The 18,949-nt window shown below is 25.1% G+C and overlaps 1 protein-coding gene across 1 annotated transcript; it reads left to right on the top strand.

The window, feature by feature from the left end:
* Positions 1–2,968: 2,968 nt before the first annotated feature.
* Positions 2,969–11,321, top strand: LOC135928745 (uncharacterized). The gene is made up of 11 exons (XM_065465200.1): positions 2,969–3,098; positions 3,139–3,225; positions 3,265–3,491; positions 3,864–4,066; positions 4,115–4,258; positions 8,537–8,636; positions 8,898–8,982; positions 9,036–9,115; positions 9,167–9,938; positions 10,110–10,223; positions 10,303–11,321. The coding sequence occupies exons 1-11, from the start codon at positions 2,969–2,971 to the stop codon at positions 11,277–11,279; spliced, it is 2,919 nt and encodes a 972-aa protein (XP_065321272.1). The 3' UTR covers positions 11,280–11,321.
* The last annotated feature ends 7,628 nt before the right edge of the window (positions 11,322–18,949 follow it).

Raw genomic sequence — 18,949 nt, 5'->3', positions numbered from 1 at the left:
AACTTCCATAAAAGCTTTCCCAACCTTTTTCAGATGGTGATAGAAAAAAAATATATATTTGTTAAATTTTTATCATGAAGATGTTAAAGTAACTTATGATGCCTTATTAGCTGAATAACTATGATTAAAAAATTAACTATGGTTGATATAGTACCAAATATGGTTTGCATTATTTCAAACACATTGTAGATTATATCCCCAATGTATTAAAATGGTTATATATATTAGCAACTCTTCCCATAAGTATAATGGGAGAACATTTTCTACTTTAAGAAGAATAACAGAGCCCTGGAGAGGTACCATTTGCAGAGCATGGGTCGGATTTTTTTTAAAAAATTATATTTATTTTTGATTTATATAGCTAATAACAGCTATTTCAGATATTTAGTTTTAAAATATATAGTCCGGCCCGAATATTTTTTTTTTAAAAATTTTCAGACCCAGCCCGGGTGTTTTTATAAAAAAATTTCTGGCCCGGCTCAGGTATATTTAAAAAATTAAAATACTCCGGCAGGGGGCGAGCCTGCAAGTCTCTGAAAAACATACCTACGAAGTAAAACTTCTGAAAGTAGATTGAATGGTTTTGATCTCTTGAATATTCATAGGCATTTAACGCCAAGCAAGGATAATAATTGAAAAAGTAGCTCATAACATACAAAATATAATTATTCCAAAGAAACTTTTTGTATTAATTTATATTTCCAACATTTAATTTTTTTATACTTTATATATAAATTTTAAAGTCTCAAAAAATTCAGAGGTTATATTCAATTTATATTTTATAATTCACATTTATTTTATAGTTTTCAATGATAATATTTTTTAATTCACATTTATTTTATTGTTTTTTATATGCTGGTTTACAGGGGCGTCGCTAGCTTTTACAATCTCAGGGTGCTCAACTAAAAAAAATTTATGGGGGCTTTGCCCCCCCCTTCGCTTTTGCCCGGCCTTCGGCGGGGTTTTATATTAATAAATATTGTGAGATATTAAATTTCTAAAAGATTATCATCCATTTTAAATGATATATAATATATAAACGACTACACAGTTGACCATTATTGTTGCAATCATATCAGCCGTTATAGTAATAATCTTAAATTACATAGCAACACAAATAATATATGCTGGTTAATTTGCAGTAGTAGCCATGACACTCACGATGTAAACAAGTATCAGAATTTATTATGTTGGATAAATTGAAAAAATAAAAACACTAAAAATCTTTGGAATAAATAATTGTGCAAATATTTTGAATCCTTGAGTTTTTTACACGGCAAGGATGCCATATTACAAAAACACTTTTAAACTATAAAATAAGGAACAGAATGATATGATGGAACAGAATGATATGATGAAACAATTAAGATTTTATATCTTGTCGCACCACCTCTAGTTGGTATTTTATATCTTAAAATAATAGTAGTTTGTAAAAATATCAAAAATATACTTGTATTAAAAATTTAACTCAAAACTGTTTTTGAAAAAGAAAAAAATAGCTTTCCTAACGTAAAAAAGAAAAAATAAGATATCAAATTTATTACATCTATTGTAGGATGAATAATAAAATGTTTAATTTTAAAAATTCTGTATAACTAATAGATGGCGTTAAATACTTAAAAGCAAATTGTTACTATATTTATTATCAATAGCATTTATTAGTAAATTTCATTATATTATTAGCTGTAATATAATATAACTGTCAAATACGTCTATAAAAGTGGCATTTTATCTAATATTTTATAAACAAATATAATAGAGGATTATAAACTATCTTTCTACTTACTTTTTATTATACTTATTTGGACCTTGAAAATATTTTTAGGAATAGGTATGGTAATAAAATTAAAATATAAATATACAGTTGATTAGTTATTTTGAACTCTGCTAATTACAATATTAAATTTTTTTGCATCAGGGGGCTATTCAAATTTTCCAGGGCCTCGAACCCCTGCGCCCCCCCCCTAGCGACGCCACTGCTGGTTTATATATATATAATTTTTTTATAATTCACATTAATTTATAATTGTGTATTAGAATATTTATTAGTCCTAATAAATTTTCGCTCAATGATATTTCTTAAAAAAATTTATTATCCCCCCCCCCCCAGACCAAATTCCTACGTACGCACCTGCATCAAGATTATCATATATATATGTATGACGTTTATAATGTGATTCGTGATGAGGCAACAAATAAAGGGACTGTTTTAGACTCTACTTTGCCCACTTAAATTAAAAACTGTCTTAAGCTATCTAAATACTAGTCATTAAATTAAAAAAAAGTCCCAAGGGGTATATCTAGTCTTTAAAATCTCAGGGGGTTCAAAAAATAGTTTCATTTTTTTAACTACATTTCCCAAAATTATCTATTTTTTTTTAACCTCACCCAATGTTACCCTCTTTTTTTAGCTAACATTATAAAATTACATTTGGTGTAAAAAAAAATCAATTTTTTAGGAGGATTGAGCCCATGCTCACCCCCCCCCCCATCCAGTGACGCCACTAATACCAATATATATTTGTGTCCTGGGCGTATCCAAGATTTTTTTATTGGGACACTATTAGGCCAGTTTTTACTTTTATTGGAGGTCTTTATGTTCGATTATTGTAGGTTTCTATAATATTTTTGTAAAAATAATTTAGAGTTTTCACTTTTTTTATAAAAACGCTTTCTTTCTAAAATTTTTGAGTTATATAGTCGTTATTTTAAAGTTATTAACTCTAATTTTTCTAAATAGTTGTTTATAGTTTTTTTATAAATATTTCTGAAGAGGAGGGTGTGGGATGTGCAGAAGAAAATTTTGGTATACATAGGAACAGATAATTTTTCAATATGGAGGATTACCCTCTCCCTTTGGGTATGCGCCTGTTTGTTTTCAATTAGGAGCTTATATGGACTAAGATATCGATTCCATAATAATTTATTTTTTGTGGTGTAATTCATATAAATTTGCCGCGAATGTGAAATGAAAAAAATCAAAAAACTTGACAAATCTTCAATATTAACATTATGCTCAGCTCAGGTAGTAATATCTTTAGACACTGCTATCAAAGAACTTTTAGAAAATAGCATTGATGCTGGATCCACAAACATCGGTATATACTTTTTTGTTTAATATAAATTATACATAATTAGTCATAAAATTAAAAGATTATGGATTGTCTCTTATAGAAATTTCTGACAATGGTGATGGGTTATTTGAGAGTAGCTTGATTAATATAGGTATATTTACTATAATGATTTTATATAAAAATGTTTTAGTTCAAAGGCATAATACTTCAAAAATAGCAAAATTTAATGATATTGGAAATTTAAACAGCTACGGATTTAGAGGTGAAGCATTAAGTTCATTATGTGCTCTGTCATCAAGCTTTACAATTACAACTAATTCTGAACAAAGCAATTTAAAGGATCAATCTATGAATAGTTTTAAAGTCTCTTTTGATAATAAAGGAAAAATTGTAGAAAAAATTTTATATCCTAGAGAAGTAAATTTTTTAAAATATTTATAATTGTATTAAGTTATCTTATAAGCTCTTTTAAACTAAATATGGACTTATTATAAAGTCCCTATCCTCTTAAATTAATTGGATTTTTTAAATTTATAGTTATGTTATGATTGGTCTATAGTTTATCATTAATTTAGTATACATTGTGTTTCTATTTTGAATTTGTCATGTAACCTTTTTCTACTGATTTTTTTAAAATTTCTATTTTATATTTTACTTTTAAATAAGTATATGTAATAGTAGGTGGAAGATTATTCCCCATAAAATAAAAAATAATTATTAGGAGAATTTTTTTTTGGTAATTATCTTCCATGATTTAAATAATATATTTCTAATAATTAAAAAATACAGAAAGGCACTACCATTCTGATCCAAGATCTTTTCTATTCTTTGCCAGTAAGGAGGAAAGAGCTTTTTAATAATATTAAACGTGAATACTCTAAAATGATTTATATGTTGCAAACATATTCTTTGCTACCTTTAGGAATCAGGATAAAATGTATAAATCAAATAACTAAAAATGATATCAATTCTAGCTATTCCCAAATTTCAAAGTAATTTAGATATATATAATCTATTTTTTTAACTGATTATAATAAAAGCAAAGAAAATATTGTAATATCTATTGATGGCACTAAGGACATTAAAGTTAATATTGCAAATATATTTGGTCCCAAGTCCTTGGATAATCTTTTAACTATTGACACTTCTATTGGTAATGAAGTATATGATTGTGATAAGACAAAGTCTAAACAACAATTAGAGTGTGTAAAATGTTTTTAATTTTTAAATAGATGTATTTATTTTTTTATGAATGGAAAAAAACGTTTTTTTAGGTAAAAAACAATAATAAACATTTTTTTAATTTTTTTTATTACTAATGGGATATAATTCTATCAATATTTTATTACATTTGGTATTTTAAAAAGTGCTACCCCCCCCCCCCCTCCTTCCTCAACCATACCTCTATCCATGTTAAGTTTCAATAGTGCACTAGATATTTTTGAAAAATTTGGTCCAAACTTATTAAAATAATATTATTTTTGTGGAATAAGTAGCCTAGCTTCCTCTCTCCTTGCTGTAAGCATGCAGCTTACTTCTTCTTCTAGATTATCACTCCTCCCAGCAAAGTTCTAGAGTTGTTAAAGTAGTGTGCTAATGTAGCACACTATTATTTTTGGTGATATTATTTATTTAGTGGACTCCTAAAAATATAATGAATATAACTATAAGCATGAAAATTTAAATATAATATAATTAATTATAATTTTTATCAATTTGTATTATAACCTAAATCATCTGGTGTAAATTATTTAAAATGTCATCGCAAATGGATATCCAAATCTATGTAAGTGGGTCAGACAATTATTGAAATGGAATACCCTGGAAGAAAATGTTCATGATAACAATAATTATAATTCCCTTAACAAAATTTGAAAGATATTTTTATTACTGTAAAACAAAAGGTGGCTACAAATTTATTTGTTTAAATTGTAAAAATATATACATAAATCTAGTATCTATAATCTCAAAAATTGCTTAAAGGTAATTGTCATTTTTAAATTCTAATAGTATTTTTATTTTATAAGAATGTTCATGCCAACAGTTTTAATGAAATAGAAAAACATCTTAATTTGGTATAAGGGAGAATACATCCAAAAAGACCAATTCAATTCAAGCAAAATTAATTAATAATATTGTACATGCCATTCTCAGTAACTTGCTGATAAAGTTATTGTTGATTTTATAATTGATACAGTTAAGTGAATGTCATTGGTTGATAATCCATCATTTATCATAATGATTAAAACTATCCTCTGGCACAACGATTTTTCATTGTCAGAAACTAGTGTTGTTAAACGGCTCGTTCAATATTTTAGCAAGAAATATACTGCTTAAACCTCAAAATTTCGATAATATATGTCTAAACTTTTGTTCCTTCTATGGGCAAAATCTTCAGGCTTGCGTAATATTTTTCTGGATGAAATATTGAGTTAGCCGTTTTAAAAAATCTGCTCAAAACGAGCCGTTTAACAATACTACCAGACACTAATGATTGAGATTAGTGATCTGCATCGGGCCTAATTTTTCAAGCTTGGCCCGGCCCAAAAACGAATTTTTTTTTAAAAAATTTACCGACCCAGCCTGGCCTGAATTTATTTAAATATAGAAATTAATCTTTATAATTACTCAAAATAAAAGACATATGTAATATGTCGTTTAGTTTCAATAAATAAAATAAAATATTTTTATTTTACATAAAAGATTCAATATATAATTGATAAATTTAGATATATTTAAAAAAAATTCCAAGATCCAACCTGACCTGGCCCGAATTTTTTTTAAAATATTAGGCCTGGCCCAAACCCGATTATTTTAAATAGAAGGCCAGGCCTAACTTTGCAGATCTCTAATTGAGATAACAGACAAAGATGCCATAACATTTATTATTAATATATAGAAATTTCAAATTAAAATGCTTAGCTTTTAAAAATTTTTGATGGACTGGACCAAAAAAATTATTAAATACCGTTTTTTAAATTAATCTGGCCCTTGAACTGAGTAGAACCTTTAACCTTCATCACTTTTGCCTAAAATTCTGGATTCAGGCATAAAAATAAATTTCTTGGGATAACTTCAAGTTTATAAAGATTTTGGCGCAAAATTATTATTAATCATCTACATCTAATTTTAATATACTTGTGAAAATCAGTAATATGAACCTTAACCCTCATGTTTTTGCTGAACTTGAACTCAAACTTCCATTAAAAGTGGAGTGCTCAATGTATCAAAAAAAATATATTAAAATTTTTTTTAAATAATAATTTTATTTTTTTTAGCAGTTTTCTATTATAAATAAATTCATGAAAAATAAATTAGAGGTTTCTTGAATCATTTTAAAATTTTTTTATTTCTTTTCCTTTAAATTTTTATTATTAAAATATGCGATTTATAAAATAGGATTCTGATACTTATCATGTTTTTATATCATTTTTAGAAAGTAAAATATTGGGACAAACCATACAATCAAGAAACTAAAATTAAATCTAATTTTTTTAGATATTATAACATGCCTTTTCTTCCTATACATGAGTTTTGCTCAGAATTCTTAGAGGAATTTTAAAAGATGTTTTGATTCGATTGAATAAAACATTTACAATTAAAATATAAATTAATTTTTAATTTTTTACTAGTAAATTATGTTTATATGAAGTAGAATAAAAAATAAATAAATTTTTTATTTTATTCATATTGAGTTAGACTTTTTATGTACTACAAAATCATTTTTTGAATTTTTGTCTCTGAACCAGGACCTTCCTTTTTGTTGAAGGTCAACATTTCTGTGGAATATGTATACATAGCGAGGTATTAAACAGATATATGGTTTCATGCCTTTAAATTATTATTTATAATAATATGCATTCATTTTTGGATGAGATTAGCTTAAATTACTTGCAAATTTACATGGGGGATGCCCTTACATCTATACTATTATAAACTAGATAAACATCCATTCCAATAATTTTTTTAATAGACCATTTCGGTTTTTAAAAATTTATTATATTAATTTACATATTCATAACATTATAAATAAATAATTAAAAAATAATTTATGATATATTAATATATCATGTAACAAAATATTAAATTACTTTTTTTAAATTTATTATCTTTAATTTCAAATCTGGGTCCTGGTTTCTGAATTCCTTTAATCCAATTACTGAGGATGACAACAATATAAAATAATTTTATTTAATGAATACTTAATATATATGCTGATTGAAAGGTTATCCCTTACTGTAATAAAATTTAAATGGAAATATTTTTTCAAATTTTAGGGTTTAGCTATTTATTCAAAAATATCTAAGGCTATTATGATTCTAACTAGGGATGTACCGATATTTTTTATCGGGTAGGATCGGGCCGATATTTCACCCTTTTTAAAATATCGGTTGTCTGTAAATATTATAAAATTTTTGATCCGATTCGATAAAAAAATGGTGCTTTATAACAAAAATAAAATATTATAAAAATTTTAAAAAAAGTTATATCTAAAAAACCATTTATTTTGATAAATAAAATCGAAATTAATTTTTATGTTTAATTTTTTAATAAATAATTATTTATTAAACATTCTGCCATATTGTTATTTTTTTTTTGCCCCTTCTGTTTATAAAAGTGTGCGATAATTTCTTCAGAATCTGTTTTTATTGAAATTGACAGTCCCCATCGCTGCAGACTGACCTCTGATAAATTGGAAATTTTAATATTTCTAAAAAGAAATCTTTGATATATTAATTTTAAATATTTATTTCAAATTTCATAATATATTTGTTTATTACTTATTATGTAAATAGATAAATGTTATTACTTTATATAAATATGTGATTTATCAATAAAAATATTTTATATGCAAAATTGCAATTGAATTGAATATAAACTTTAACGGATCATTATAATATATTTAAATGACATATGTTATGGTATAGTTAAATTATAGATGTTCTAATAAAAAGTATATTAAAAATTAAAACCATTAGTATCTTTACAGGATACAAAATTAGAATGATATCGGATCGGATTGGCATCCAAAAAGTGGTATCGGTACACCCCTAATTCTTACCATCATGCTTAAAATATCTAAAATTGGACTTGTTAAATGGCTTATTTATGAATATTATAGCAATCTGTATCTTCTATATCTATAAAAGATCATTTTCATTAATTTATTCGATCCATTTAAAAAACTTCCCCTAAGATATTTTAAAATATATGAATAAATGATACTTAAATAATGTGCTATGTTTCACTTTTTTAAAATATAAATAAAAAAATATATTCCATCTTTTTTTGAAAGATGGGTGTCCTAAGGACACTGTGGATGGGAGAGAGTCCATCCTATACCATACTGGCTTTTGGCCATCTTTTACCTTAATGGACATTCAAATCAATTAATTATTAATGAAAACTTTCTTGTATTGTTATTCATTATAATTTTATATTGTATTTATTCCAAATACTAGAATCAAGGGTTATATATCATCTTGTAAACATGGATCTGGACGAAGTAGTTCTGATAGACAATACTTTTACATCAACAAAAGGCCTGTCATATTGAACAAAGTAAATACATATAAAAATTATCCTGCAAGTTTGCTAAAATTTTGAGTAAAAATCCTTGTAAATAATAAAAGGAGTTTTTAAAGAATTTGTGATTTCATCATGTAAAAATTTTTTTGCTTAAAAATCACAAAAGATTTGGAATTTTAGATAAAATTTGATTGAAAATTCTTTATGAGCATTTTTTTTATATTAAAGAGCATTTAAAATTTATATTTTATGATTCGTTCATAACTTTCCTTATATATTTTAATATACTTTTAGTTGAAAAAAGCGGTCAATGAAATATATCATTCCTATAACAAATCTCAATATCCCTTTGTGTGCCTTTTTATAACCGTTCAAAATGGTATTAGCATTTTAGACATAATTATTTTAGTACTAGATTTAAAAATTTCTAAGGTACCTTTGACATAAATATAACCCCCGATAAAAAGATGATATATCTGGAAGACATGGAAACATTAATTTACGAAATTAAAGTCAGGAACTATTTATAATATTTTTATTTTAACTTTTTTTCAAAAAAAAAGGATAAATTGAAAGAATTATATGATTCACAAATAGCTATTTTACCTAGCGTATCTACATTTGATCAAAATAACATTATCAATAATCATAAATCGCTTAATATAAAACAATCCTCTATATTTTCGTTTATACCGTCTAAAGTGAATGAAACGGAATCGACAGATGATTTTGAAAACATTTTGGAAATGATTGATAGATCCACTTACGCTAAAAATATTATAAGCAATGAAATGGATCCCATATCACCAAACATTGATTTTGATTCCCCAAAACCAACAGCTTACAATACTTATGCTAAAAATATTATTAGTAATGAAATGGATCCTACATCACCAAACATTGATTTTGATTCCCCAAAACCAACAGCTTACAAATCTAATCTAAACATATACACGATAGATGATTACAATGATATTAATGGTACGACAAGAAACAGGCTCACTGACAATTCTATAAACCCTACCATTAACAATTCCATTCGCAATTCCTTTGAATTTTCTTCCCCTTCTTCAAAACTATATTCTTTTTACAAGAACGACAATGTGGAAATCGATAAGAAAGTAGAAAAGCAGGTCACAGAAGGAATTGAAATGATTAAGAGTCAACACAAAAATGGCGATAAAATCCAGATTTTTGAATTACCGGGTACTTTAAAAAAGAATCAACAAGGGGAAGAAGTTATTAATAGAATTTTAGGAATACCTCAAAGGAATGATGTTGATAATAATGGTTTTTGTGATGATTCAATTTTAAATGATAAAGATGATATCAGAGGTTGTTATTTTAATAATGGTCTGTTTTGATTGATTCGATTCAGTATTCATCCAAATTCAATAATTTTAATGGTTTGTGGTGTTATATTGAATCAATGAAAATTTAATGTATATTTGTGCATCGACACAGCCCGTTGATAATTTTATAATTATTATTTTTAAATGTATAAAGATTGCTTTGTTAGCAAACCTCTCCAGCATGCCATTCCCTCTATCAACAAATCTACGCTTGAGCAGATGGAAATTTTAGGGCAATTCAACCTTGGTTTTATAATCACTAAACTCGGTTTTTAAAATTAATTATATACAATAAATTTTTTGATATATCCCGTTTTCTAATTTTTAAACTAAAAAAATCACATCAGGTAACGATTTGTATATTGTAGATCAACATGCCAGTGACGAAAAATTTAATTACGAGCGCTATCGCAAGCGATATTGTTTATTCAGTCCAAATTCTAACACAACTGTTTTGTCAGAAAATATCACATCAACTCAATCTCAAAGTTCTCAATTAAATGATTCCCAAGATGATACCTGCAGGAAATCATCACCAATCATATCTCATAAACTTATTAAACCTATCCCTCTGCTTAATCTATCGAGTGAAGATGAAATTTGGCTTGCCCAATCATTGGATTTGCTCAAAACCCTTGGTTTTGATTTCCTTTGCTCCAACAATCGTCATGATGAATTTAATGATATTTTTATTAATTATAATTCCGGGGTCGATGTGTTTGACAATTTACAAGAATCTTTTGAGAAAACCACATATTATTTGACCGCGACTAGGGGATTCATGTTGGATAATACAATGACACTATTGGGAGAAACTGATATTTTAGAAATATTGCGTGAAATAAAACGCAACCCTCAAATAAAACCCTTATATTTAGATAAAAACTTTGAAGATGTTGTCCAAAATTATGCTACTCATAATGATGAATCATTTGATAAAGATATTCTGGAGTTTAGTTTGGATAGTTCTAGTCCAAGCTCCAACACAAAATCTCGAACTTCCAATCTCACTCTAAATAATTCTAATACAATAGGCACAATGGATGAAGAAATGGTGTCTAGTTGTAAAATAATAAATTTTCAAAACAATCAAAGTTCTCTTCTGCTTACAGGAACAATTGATAACGAATCTTCTTTTTTTGACTATGTTCCTACTAAGATTGAAAAACTCTTAGCTTCAAAAGCTTGTAGAACCTCTATCATGATTGGTACCGCATTAACGTTCTCCCAAATGAAAAGGATTGTTAAGAGACTATCGTATTTGAACAATCCATGGTTTTGCCCTCACGGCAGGCCTACCATCAATCATTTATACAGACTATAGTTTTCCTACAATTTTGCTAGGCATATATATTATTAGCATGAATATTGTATAATTTATTAAAGAATCATTGAACTTCTAAAAAAACAAGATTTTGATATGTTCTCATTAAAATATAAAATATTATCTAATGCTGTAAAGTAACGTAGATGAAAGTAACAGCGTTATCTTTTTTGAGGAAAAATAACCCCATTTGTTTCACCGAGTACATGTTTCTTTTTATAAGTGACGGTAATGCAAAAAGTTACTCGTTACTTAAAATCTCAAAAAATATGAAAATTTTTTTTAACAGTTCATTTGTTTAGAATCTAGGAAAATAATTTTTCGGAAATAAATTCCCTATTTTAAGATATTAAAAATTACAAAATTAATAAAATAGGAGAAAAAAATTCCCTATAAATATATCCATGGAATAAAAATTTGAGAAAATCAATTCCGGAGAATTATTTTCTAAGAAATATTATTGTCGATTTTATTCTCCGCTTACCATTTGTTTCATTATTTGAATTATAGATAATATAATATATTATGAAAAGGTAATATATTTTTTTAAATTTTATAAATAATTTGAAGTTTTTAATTCAGATCAACCACTAAAGTTCTTTTATGTTGTTGAATTTATTAATTTTTTTTAATCAATATTATAAAAATTAAAATGGATTTAAAAGAATATGTTCTTAAGGAATTCTCTAGCCTCGTTAGTGAAATGTCTGATTTTGAGGCTTAGGGTTTTTGAAATTTAGGCGAAAAGTGGTCATTTGTGGAGATGACAAGGTTTTTGTATTTTTATTTTGGCTTGGGTTAATAAATTTATATTTGTGTTATAAGAAAATGTTGAGACACAAGTAAAATTCCATATTAAAGATTTACCTTGGGCCCAAGGAATTGTAATTCCGTCAGGTATTAATCCTTCTGCGAAGGATCATTTAGTGAACGAACTCAAGATAGTTAGTTGTGTGAGTGGCTGCTAAACATTTATTGATTACAGTGTAGCGTTTTATTTCTTTTTGTGGTTCTCATATTTGAATGAGAAATTGAAACTACTAGTCAGGCATTAAATATTAGCGCACACCAGATATGTAGTCTTTTATATTTTGGCAATTTTCCTTTTTCTTTTATATTGTCTAGCAAACGGATTAAATTAATACACAATTAAGCTCTGAACATTGATAAAATATACAGAATAAATGCATTCATAATCTTAAGGTTGGCCAAAATCTTCCAAACATTTTTTCCTTTATAATGACAGTCTAATTCTTGCAATTGTAGAATTTGCTCAAATTCTAATATTTGAACCTCATTATCTAGCAGCTTAAATCCAAAAAATCTGAAGTTTGATGAGGATCTGAATGAAGATAATCTAAGTTTTTATTTGAAAATAAAAATCATTCTTTAAATATTATTTCAGTGTTTTACATTTGCTCTAAACGAAAAAAATCAACAAATATCGATTGGGAGGTGCAGAGGGAGTTTTTAATTTTTTAAATAATCACCTTCAATCACTATTCCCCAAACTATCGATCTTAAAAAAAATTACCCATCCATCTAGCATACTACATTCTCAAAAACGCCCTTTTATTACCACAAATCCAGTATTGTTTAAAAACTTATGGTGCCTTCTCTTTTGAAATTCTTTTAAAAGAATAAGAACAAATGATGACATTTATTAAACATTAAACTCGATTCTAACTCATTGCTTCAAGCAACTCTCCCTTTTAAATCCGGAGGACTAGGCCTAAGATCGGCATTAAGTATAGCCCTTGTTTCCTTCATTTCATCAACCTTATCAGTAAAAAATTTAACCTCGCAAATTATTACCATCGATCAAGATAATTTATTAGATGAAGCCTTACGTTGTTGGAACATTAATGTCTTTCCAAACAGCCCCGCCAGATTCAACGAAACAAAAAGATTGGGATCAAGGATTGGTATCTCATCACTAATATAAATCCCACCTAAGATCTCTTAATTTCAACAACTCTGGCCATGAATGGTTAAATTCATATCCCGGTATTTAAAATAACCAGCTAATAGATAACGACGCTTTTCGTTATGCAATCAATTTACGCTTGGGCTTACCCTTCCTAAACCATTATATTTGCAATAAATGCAATCAATCGGCAGACGCGAATGGGAGACATTCTCCACTGTAAATATATCAAAAATCAGCCGACATGATAAAATAAATGCAAAAATAGCTTCTCTTTTAAATAAAGTTAATTTTTCCTGTATTTTAGAACCTACATCCTTTTCAGATAAAAAACGCCCTAAAGGCAAACCCGTCGTACCTTTTTTCATGGGAAAGCCTTTAATGTGGGATTTTACCTGCATTTATCCCATGGCTCCATCTAATATATATATAAATTATAAGAGGGAGTCGGGTAAAAAAATTTAACCCCCCCCCCTCCCTTACCCATTGAAAAATCATGGCTACTCTACTGATTAAAAGGGTTAAGATTATACAGTCAAGATAGTTAATTAATATTGAATCAATCAAGGTATGTTTATTTTATAAATAATATAAGTCAATATTTCTTCAGGTGGAGATGATCTAACTGCCCTGGTCCAAGTATTAAACATTTTTTACAAATAAAAAAATAGGGAGATTAAGTCTAATTCTTGCAATTGTAGTATTTGCTCAATTTTCAATATTTGAACCTCATCATTATCTAGCAGCTTAAATCCAAAAAATCTGAAGGTTGATGAGGATCTGAATGAAGAAAATCTAAGTTTTTTTTTAAAATAAAAATCATTCTTTAAATATTTTTTTATAGTTACTTTTGCTCTAAACGAAAAAAATCAACAAATATATTAATATTTGCAGATTTTTTATTTTAAAAAAATTTTGATTAACGATCTTCCTTATATAATGTTATTTAAGAATTTAGTAAATTATTTTTGAAGTAAATATAGGTTAACTATGCTATATAAAATTTCAATGAAGATAAAGTGACAAGTCATAATCGTTATATTTTAACTTTTTTGACGTAATTGAAAAATATATATTATGAAATTTCATTAAAGATATACCATTGAAAAGAGACAATTCTCATATTATCAATTTGAACACTAATTTCGATTCAAATTTTTTTCATGAGATATGAGAAATATTTGAAATAAATTAACTATTAAAAAAAATTGATAAAACCATATAATTTATTTTTTAAAAAATATTTAAGCAATAATTCGGAATTAATTATTTTAATCCAGAAATGAGAAAATTTTATTTATTTGAAAGCACCATTTAATTTGCATTTTAATGATGAAAAATTAATCTTAAATTATTTCTCAAATTTTTTTAAAATAAGAAATATGGGTTTCTCAATTTTTTTCCAAAACTAAATTAAATGCAAATATTATTGTGATTTCAAATATATAATTTTTTCTCATTTCTTATTTAAAAAAATTAATTTCAAATTATTACTTAAATATTATATTTTTAAAAAAATAGGAAATATGGTTTCATCAATTTTTTTCCAAATGTAAATATAATATATCGATATACATATCATTAAAATGCAAATTGAATGGTGATTTAAAATAACATATCATTAAAATGCAAATTGAATGGTGATTTAAAATAAATCAGAAAATTTTTAAAATATACCTGGCCGGTCCTGAAATTTTTTTTTTAAAATAATCCAGGCCGGGCCATATTTTTTTTAAAAATTTAAACAATATGAATTATTATATTCGTCAATTAGATATGGTTATAATGATTATATTATATATAGTTATGATTTATAATGTTTGGTGAAAGTTAACACTAGCTTCATAGTATCTATTACGTAATATAATTATAGTTTTCCTGCCATGGAATAAATACCCAAAGGATTAAATTCATTATTATATAATAATATTAATTAAATTCATTATTATATAATAATATTAATTAAATTCATTATTATATAATAATATTAATTAAAATTTCAGTTTTATTTTTTTATAAATACAATTAATATAGTATTATCTCATAATATTATTTATAAAAAATTTTTATAGTTTCAATTTGTAATATACTAAATATCTGTTTAGAATAAAATAAAATATGTAGTAGTTTTGTTAAACGGCTCGTTTTGAGCCTATTTTTAAAAACGGCTAACTCAGTTTTTCATCCAGAAAAATATTATGCAAGCCTGAAAATTTTTCTCATAGAACGAGCAGGTCTAGGAGATATAGTATCGAAATTTAAAAATCGGCTCAAAACGAGCTGTTTAACAACATTAGCTAATATGTTTGCATATTAAATGATAATACTCTCAGTAAAATATGTTAAATTACTAATTAGATGAATTTTTTATATATACCAAGTCAAATATAATTTAAAAAAATTCCGAACCAGGCCTAAAATATTTTTAAAAAAAAATAAAATAAAGTTTTTTTTTAATTAAAATTTGAATAGTTTATAATTTTTTTGTATAAAGATCAGACTATATTAGTGGATTGATATGTTTAATCATATATGATGCAATGATAAAATTATAATTTTTGTAGAAAAACCAGACGATATAAATTAACTATGGTGTTTAAATATGATTATGTAAGAATAATCAGAGTTGGGCAGTACCACGAATACTTGTATCTGAGATACAAGATCCTTTTGTATCTTGTACTCAGTATCTTATTGACATTTTTAATAAGTTACTAGTATCTGTATCTTAGATCCTTTATTTTGAAAAGAATCTTGTATCTTTTTCATTTTCTTTAAAAAAGATACAGATACAGATTTTTTTTAATATTCATGTTTAAAACATTTACATATCACACAATCTAACTTTATTTTCTTCGTGAAATCTTGTATTATTTTCTTTATTTTTTCCTGCTATATTTTAAATATGTTGATAACCAAAATTAGTTGGAAATTTTACAGATCACAAAGATAGATAGAGTAAAAATAACAACACCAAAACTAAATAAGTAAAGGTTATATTTTATATGTAATATTTTTTAATTTGTAGAATGTTTAACATTTATAGTAGTGAAGATGAAATTATGGAGATAGGTTCTCCTGAATCAAATCCGAATCTTAAAATTCTAGATGGAAAATTTTATAAAGTAATTCATGTTAAAAAGGACAAGGTACAAGCCGAATGTCAAAATTTCACAAGTAAAAAAGTTATTAAAGGTTGAACAAACTCCTCTACAAACTTTGTTAAACATATTAAAGTATATTATACATTTTTATTTTATAATTTAATTATTAACATAATAATACCTATACTTAAGTCCCTCTTAGATAATTGTTATTAAAATTTTTTATAGAAGATGGTTGATTATCAAATTAAAATCATTTTGGATATATAATTTTTAGAGGTGTACCGATACCACTTTTTAGAGGTCGATCCGATCCGATAAATTGATATCGGCCGTACCGATCCGATATCATATCAAATTTTGTATTCTGTAAAGATACCGGTTTTAATTTTTAATATACTTTTTATTAGTACAACATCTATAATTTAACTATACCATAACTTATGTCATTTAAATATATTATAATGATCAGTTATAGTTTATATTCAATTCAATTGCAATTAAAAGTATATAAAATATTTTTATTGTTAAATCACTTTTATATAACAAGTAATAACATTAATCTATATACATATTAATTAATAAACAATTATATTATGAAATTATAAATAAATATTCAAAATAATATTTATCAATAATATAGCGAAGATTTTTTTTTAGTAATACCAATATTTCCAAATTATTAGAGGTTAGCTTTAAGCGATAGTAACTGTCAATGTCACCAGCTTCACTAAAAACAGATTCTGAAGAGATTATCGCACACTTTTATAAACAGAATGCGCAAAAAAATAACAATATGGTAGAATGTTTATTAATTAAATATTATTATTGAAAAAATATACATAAAAATGGATTTCGATTTTATTTATAAAAAGAAATGATTTTAGATATAACTATTTTTTTAAATTTTATAACATTTTATTTCTGTTAAAGAAGCCATTTTTATATCGGATCAAATTTTATAATATTGACTGATAATTGATATTTTAAAATGGGTGAAATATCGGTTCGATAAAAAATATCGGCACATCCCTAATACATTTTATATTTAATTATTTTAGCAAGTTCTTATTAAAGGAAATATTTAAACTACAATTGATATAATATATTAGATAATTTTAAAAGGTTCTTAATAAAATAATTATAATAAGGTAGAATTTAACATTATTAGTTACTTTTATTTATTTATGATATAAGTAAAATTATATTACAGTAATTATCTACAAAATTTAATCAATTTAAAATGCATTAAAGAAAATTGTTATATATTTAATAATTAAATAATATAATGTTGTACATTATTTTCATATTTTTTATATATAATTAATGATTTTGCAAGAAATATATTAAAAAAATTTGAAAAGAGATTTAAATGATATTTTTATATATACATGATATTACAAATGCAAGAATTAATAAGTCATACTTGAAAATAAAACTAATTTAAAAAAATACATAAATATCACAAACAAGTAATGATAAATACTTATTAAAGATAATGAATAAAATGAAACTAGTATTATTTTTTAGCCATATACTCCAAATATAAGCTATATTTAAAACAACACAAAAAATAACCTGCAAATTCTAATAAATCATTTGATTTTATTTTTTTTCTTATTTGCACATTTTCAACTCCCATTAAATATACTACTCTCCCTTCCCTGTTTAAGCTATTAATGGACAAAAATTAATATTAAAATCCCTGGTTATTATAATTAATTTATCAATAAATATTTTATTAATTATTGCAAATATTCATTATTATATGTGTAATACTATGTTCTTCACAACAAATATTCATTATTATATGTGTAATACTATGTTCTTCACAAATAAATAACAAAAATTGTATTTTATAAACCTAATTTAATTGTTAATGATAATTTAAAAATATCTTGTATTTAAGATACTCTAATTTATTAAAAGATACAAGTATCTTTTATCTTGTATCTTTTTGATATTTTGAACAAGATACTAGTATCTGTATCTAAGATTCATTTTTTTATAAAGAATCTGTATCTGTATCTAAATTCTTTTTCCGGGGGACCTGCCCAACTCTGAGAATAATGTTGTATTTTTGTAAAAAGCCTGACATATAAATTAATTGTTATTTATGATGATAATGTTGGAATTAATATATGATTAAATTAGAAATTATATGTAAGCGATCATAGGCGTAGCCAGGATTTTCCCAATAGTTTTATAATTATATTTTACTTTTAATAAGATAAATAAATTAAAATTTTCTTAACTTAACTTAACTAATTTTTAAATTTAATTAGTTTCTTAATTTGATACTACAAATTTTTAAAGTAATTTCTTAACTTAATTAATTCCAATTTAATAAGTTTCTCAATTTGATACTATGAATGTTTAAAGTAACAACAGCAATAGAAGGCCATACAAAGAATCATTTATAAATGAATATTTTTTCCATTAGCTGGCGTTAAATTGTAATAAATTTATCAAGCACACAAGCGTGGGATTCTTGATATGTATTTCTTGTGGAAAGCTTAAATATAAATTTTAAAAATAGTTTTCTTAAAATAAATGTTGCCAGTTATTTTTTCAGAACTTCAAAGCTGTTTTTTTTAAAAAATATCTTACTCTAGCTCTAACTTCTCATATTTGAATAA

Source organism: Gordionus sp. m RMFG-2023, chromosome 4 (assembly GCF_954871325.1).
Source record: "Gordionus sp. m RMFG-2023 chromosome 4, tfGorSpeb1-WG-v2, whole genome shotgun sequence".
Taxonomy (NCBI): domain Eukaryota; kingdom Metazoa; phylum Nematomorpha; class Gordioida; order Chordodea; family Parachordodidae; genus Gordionus; species Gordionus sp. m RMFG-2023.
Note: the sequence above shows the minus strand (reverse complement) of the source record. Positions and strands in the feature narration are given on the sequence as shown.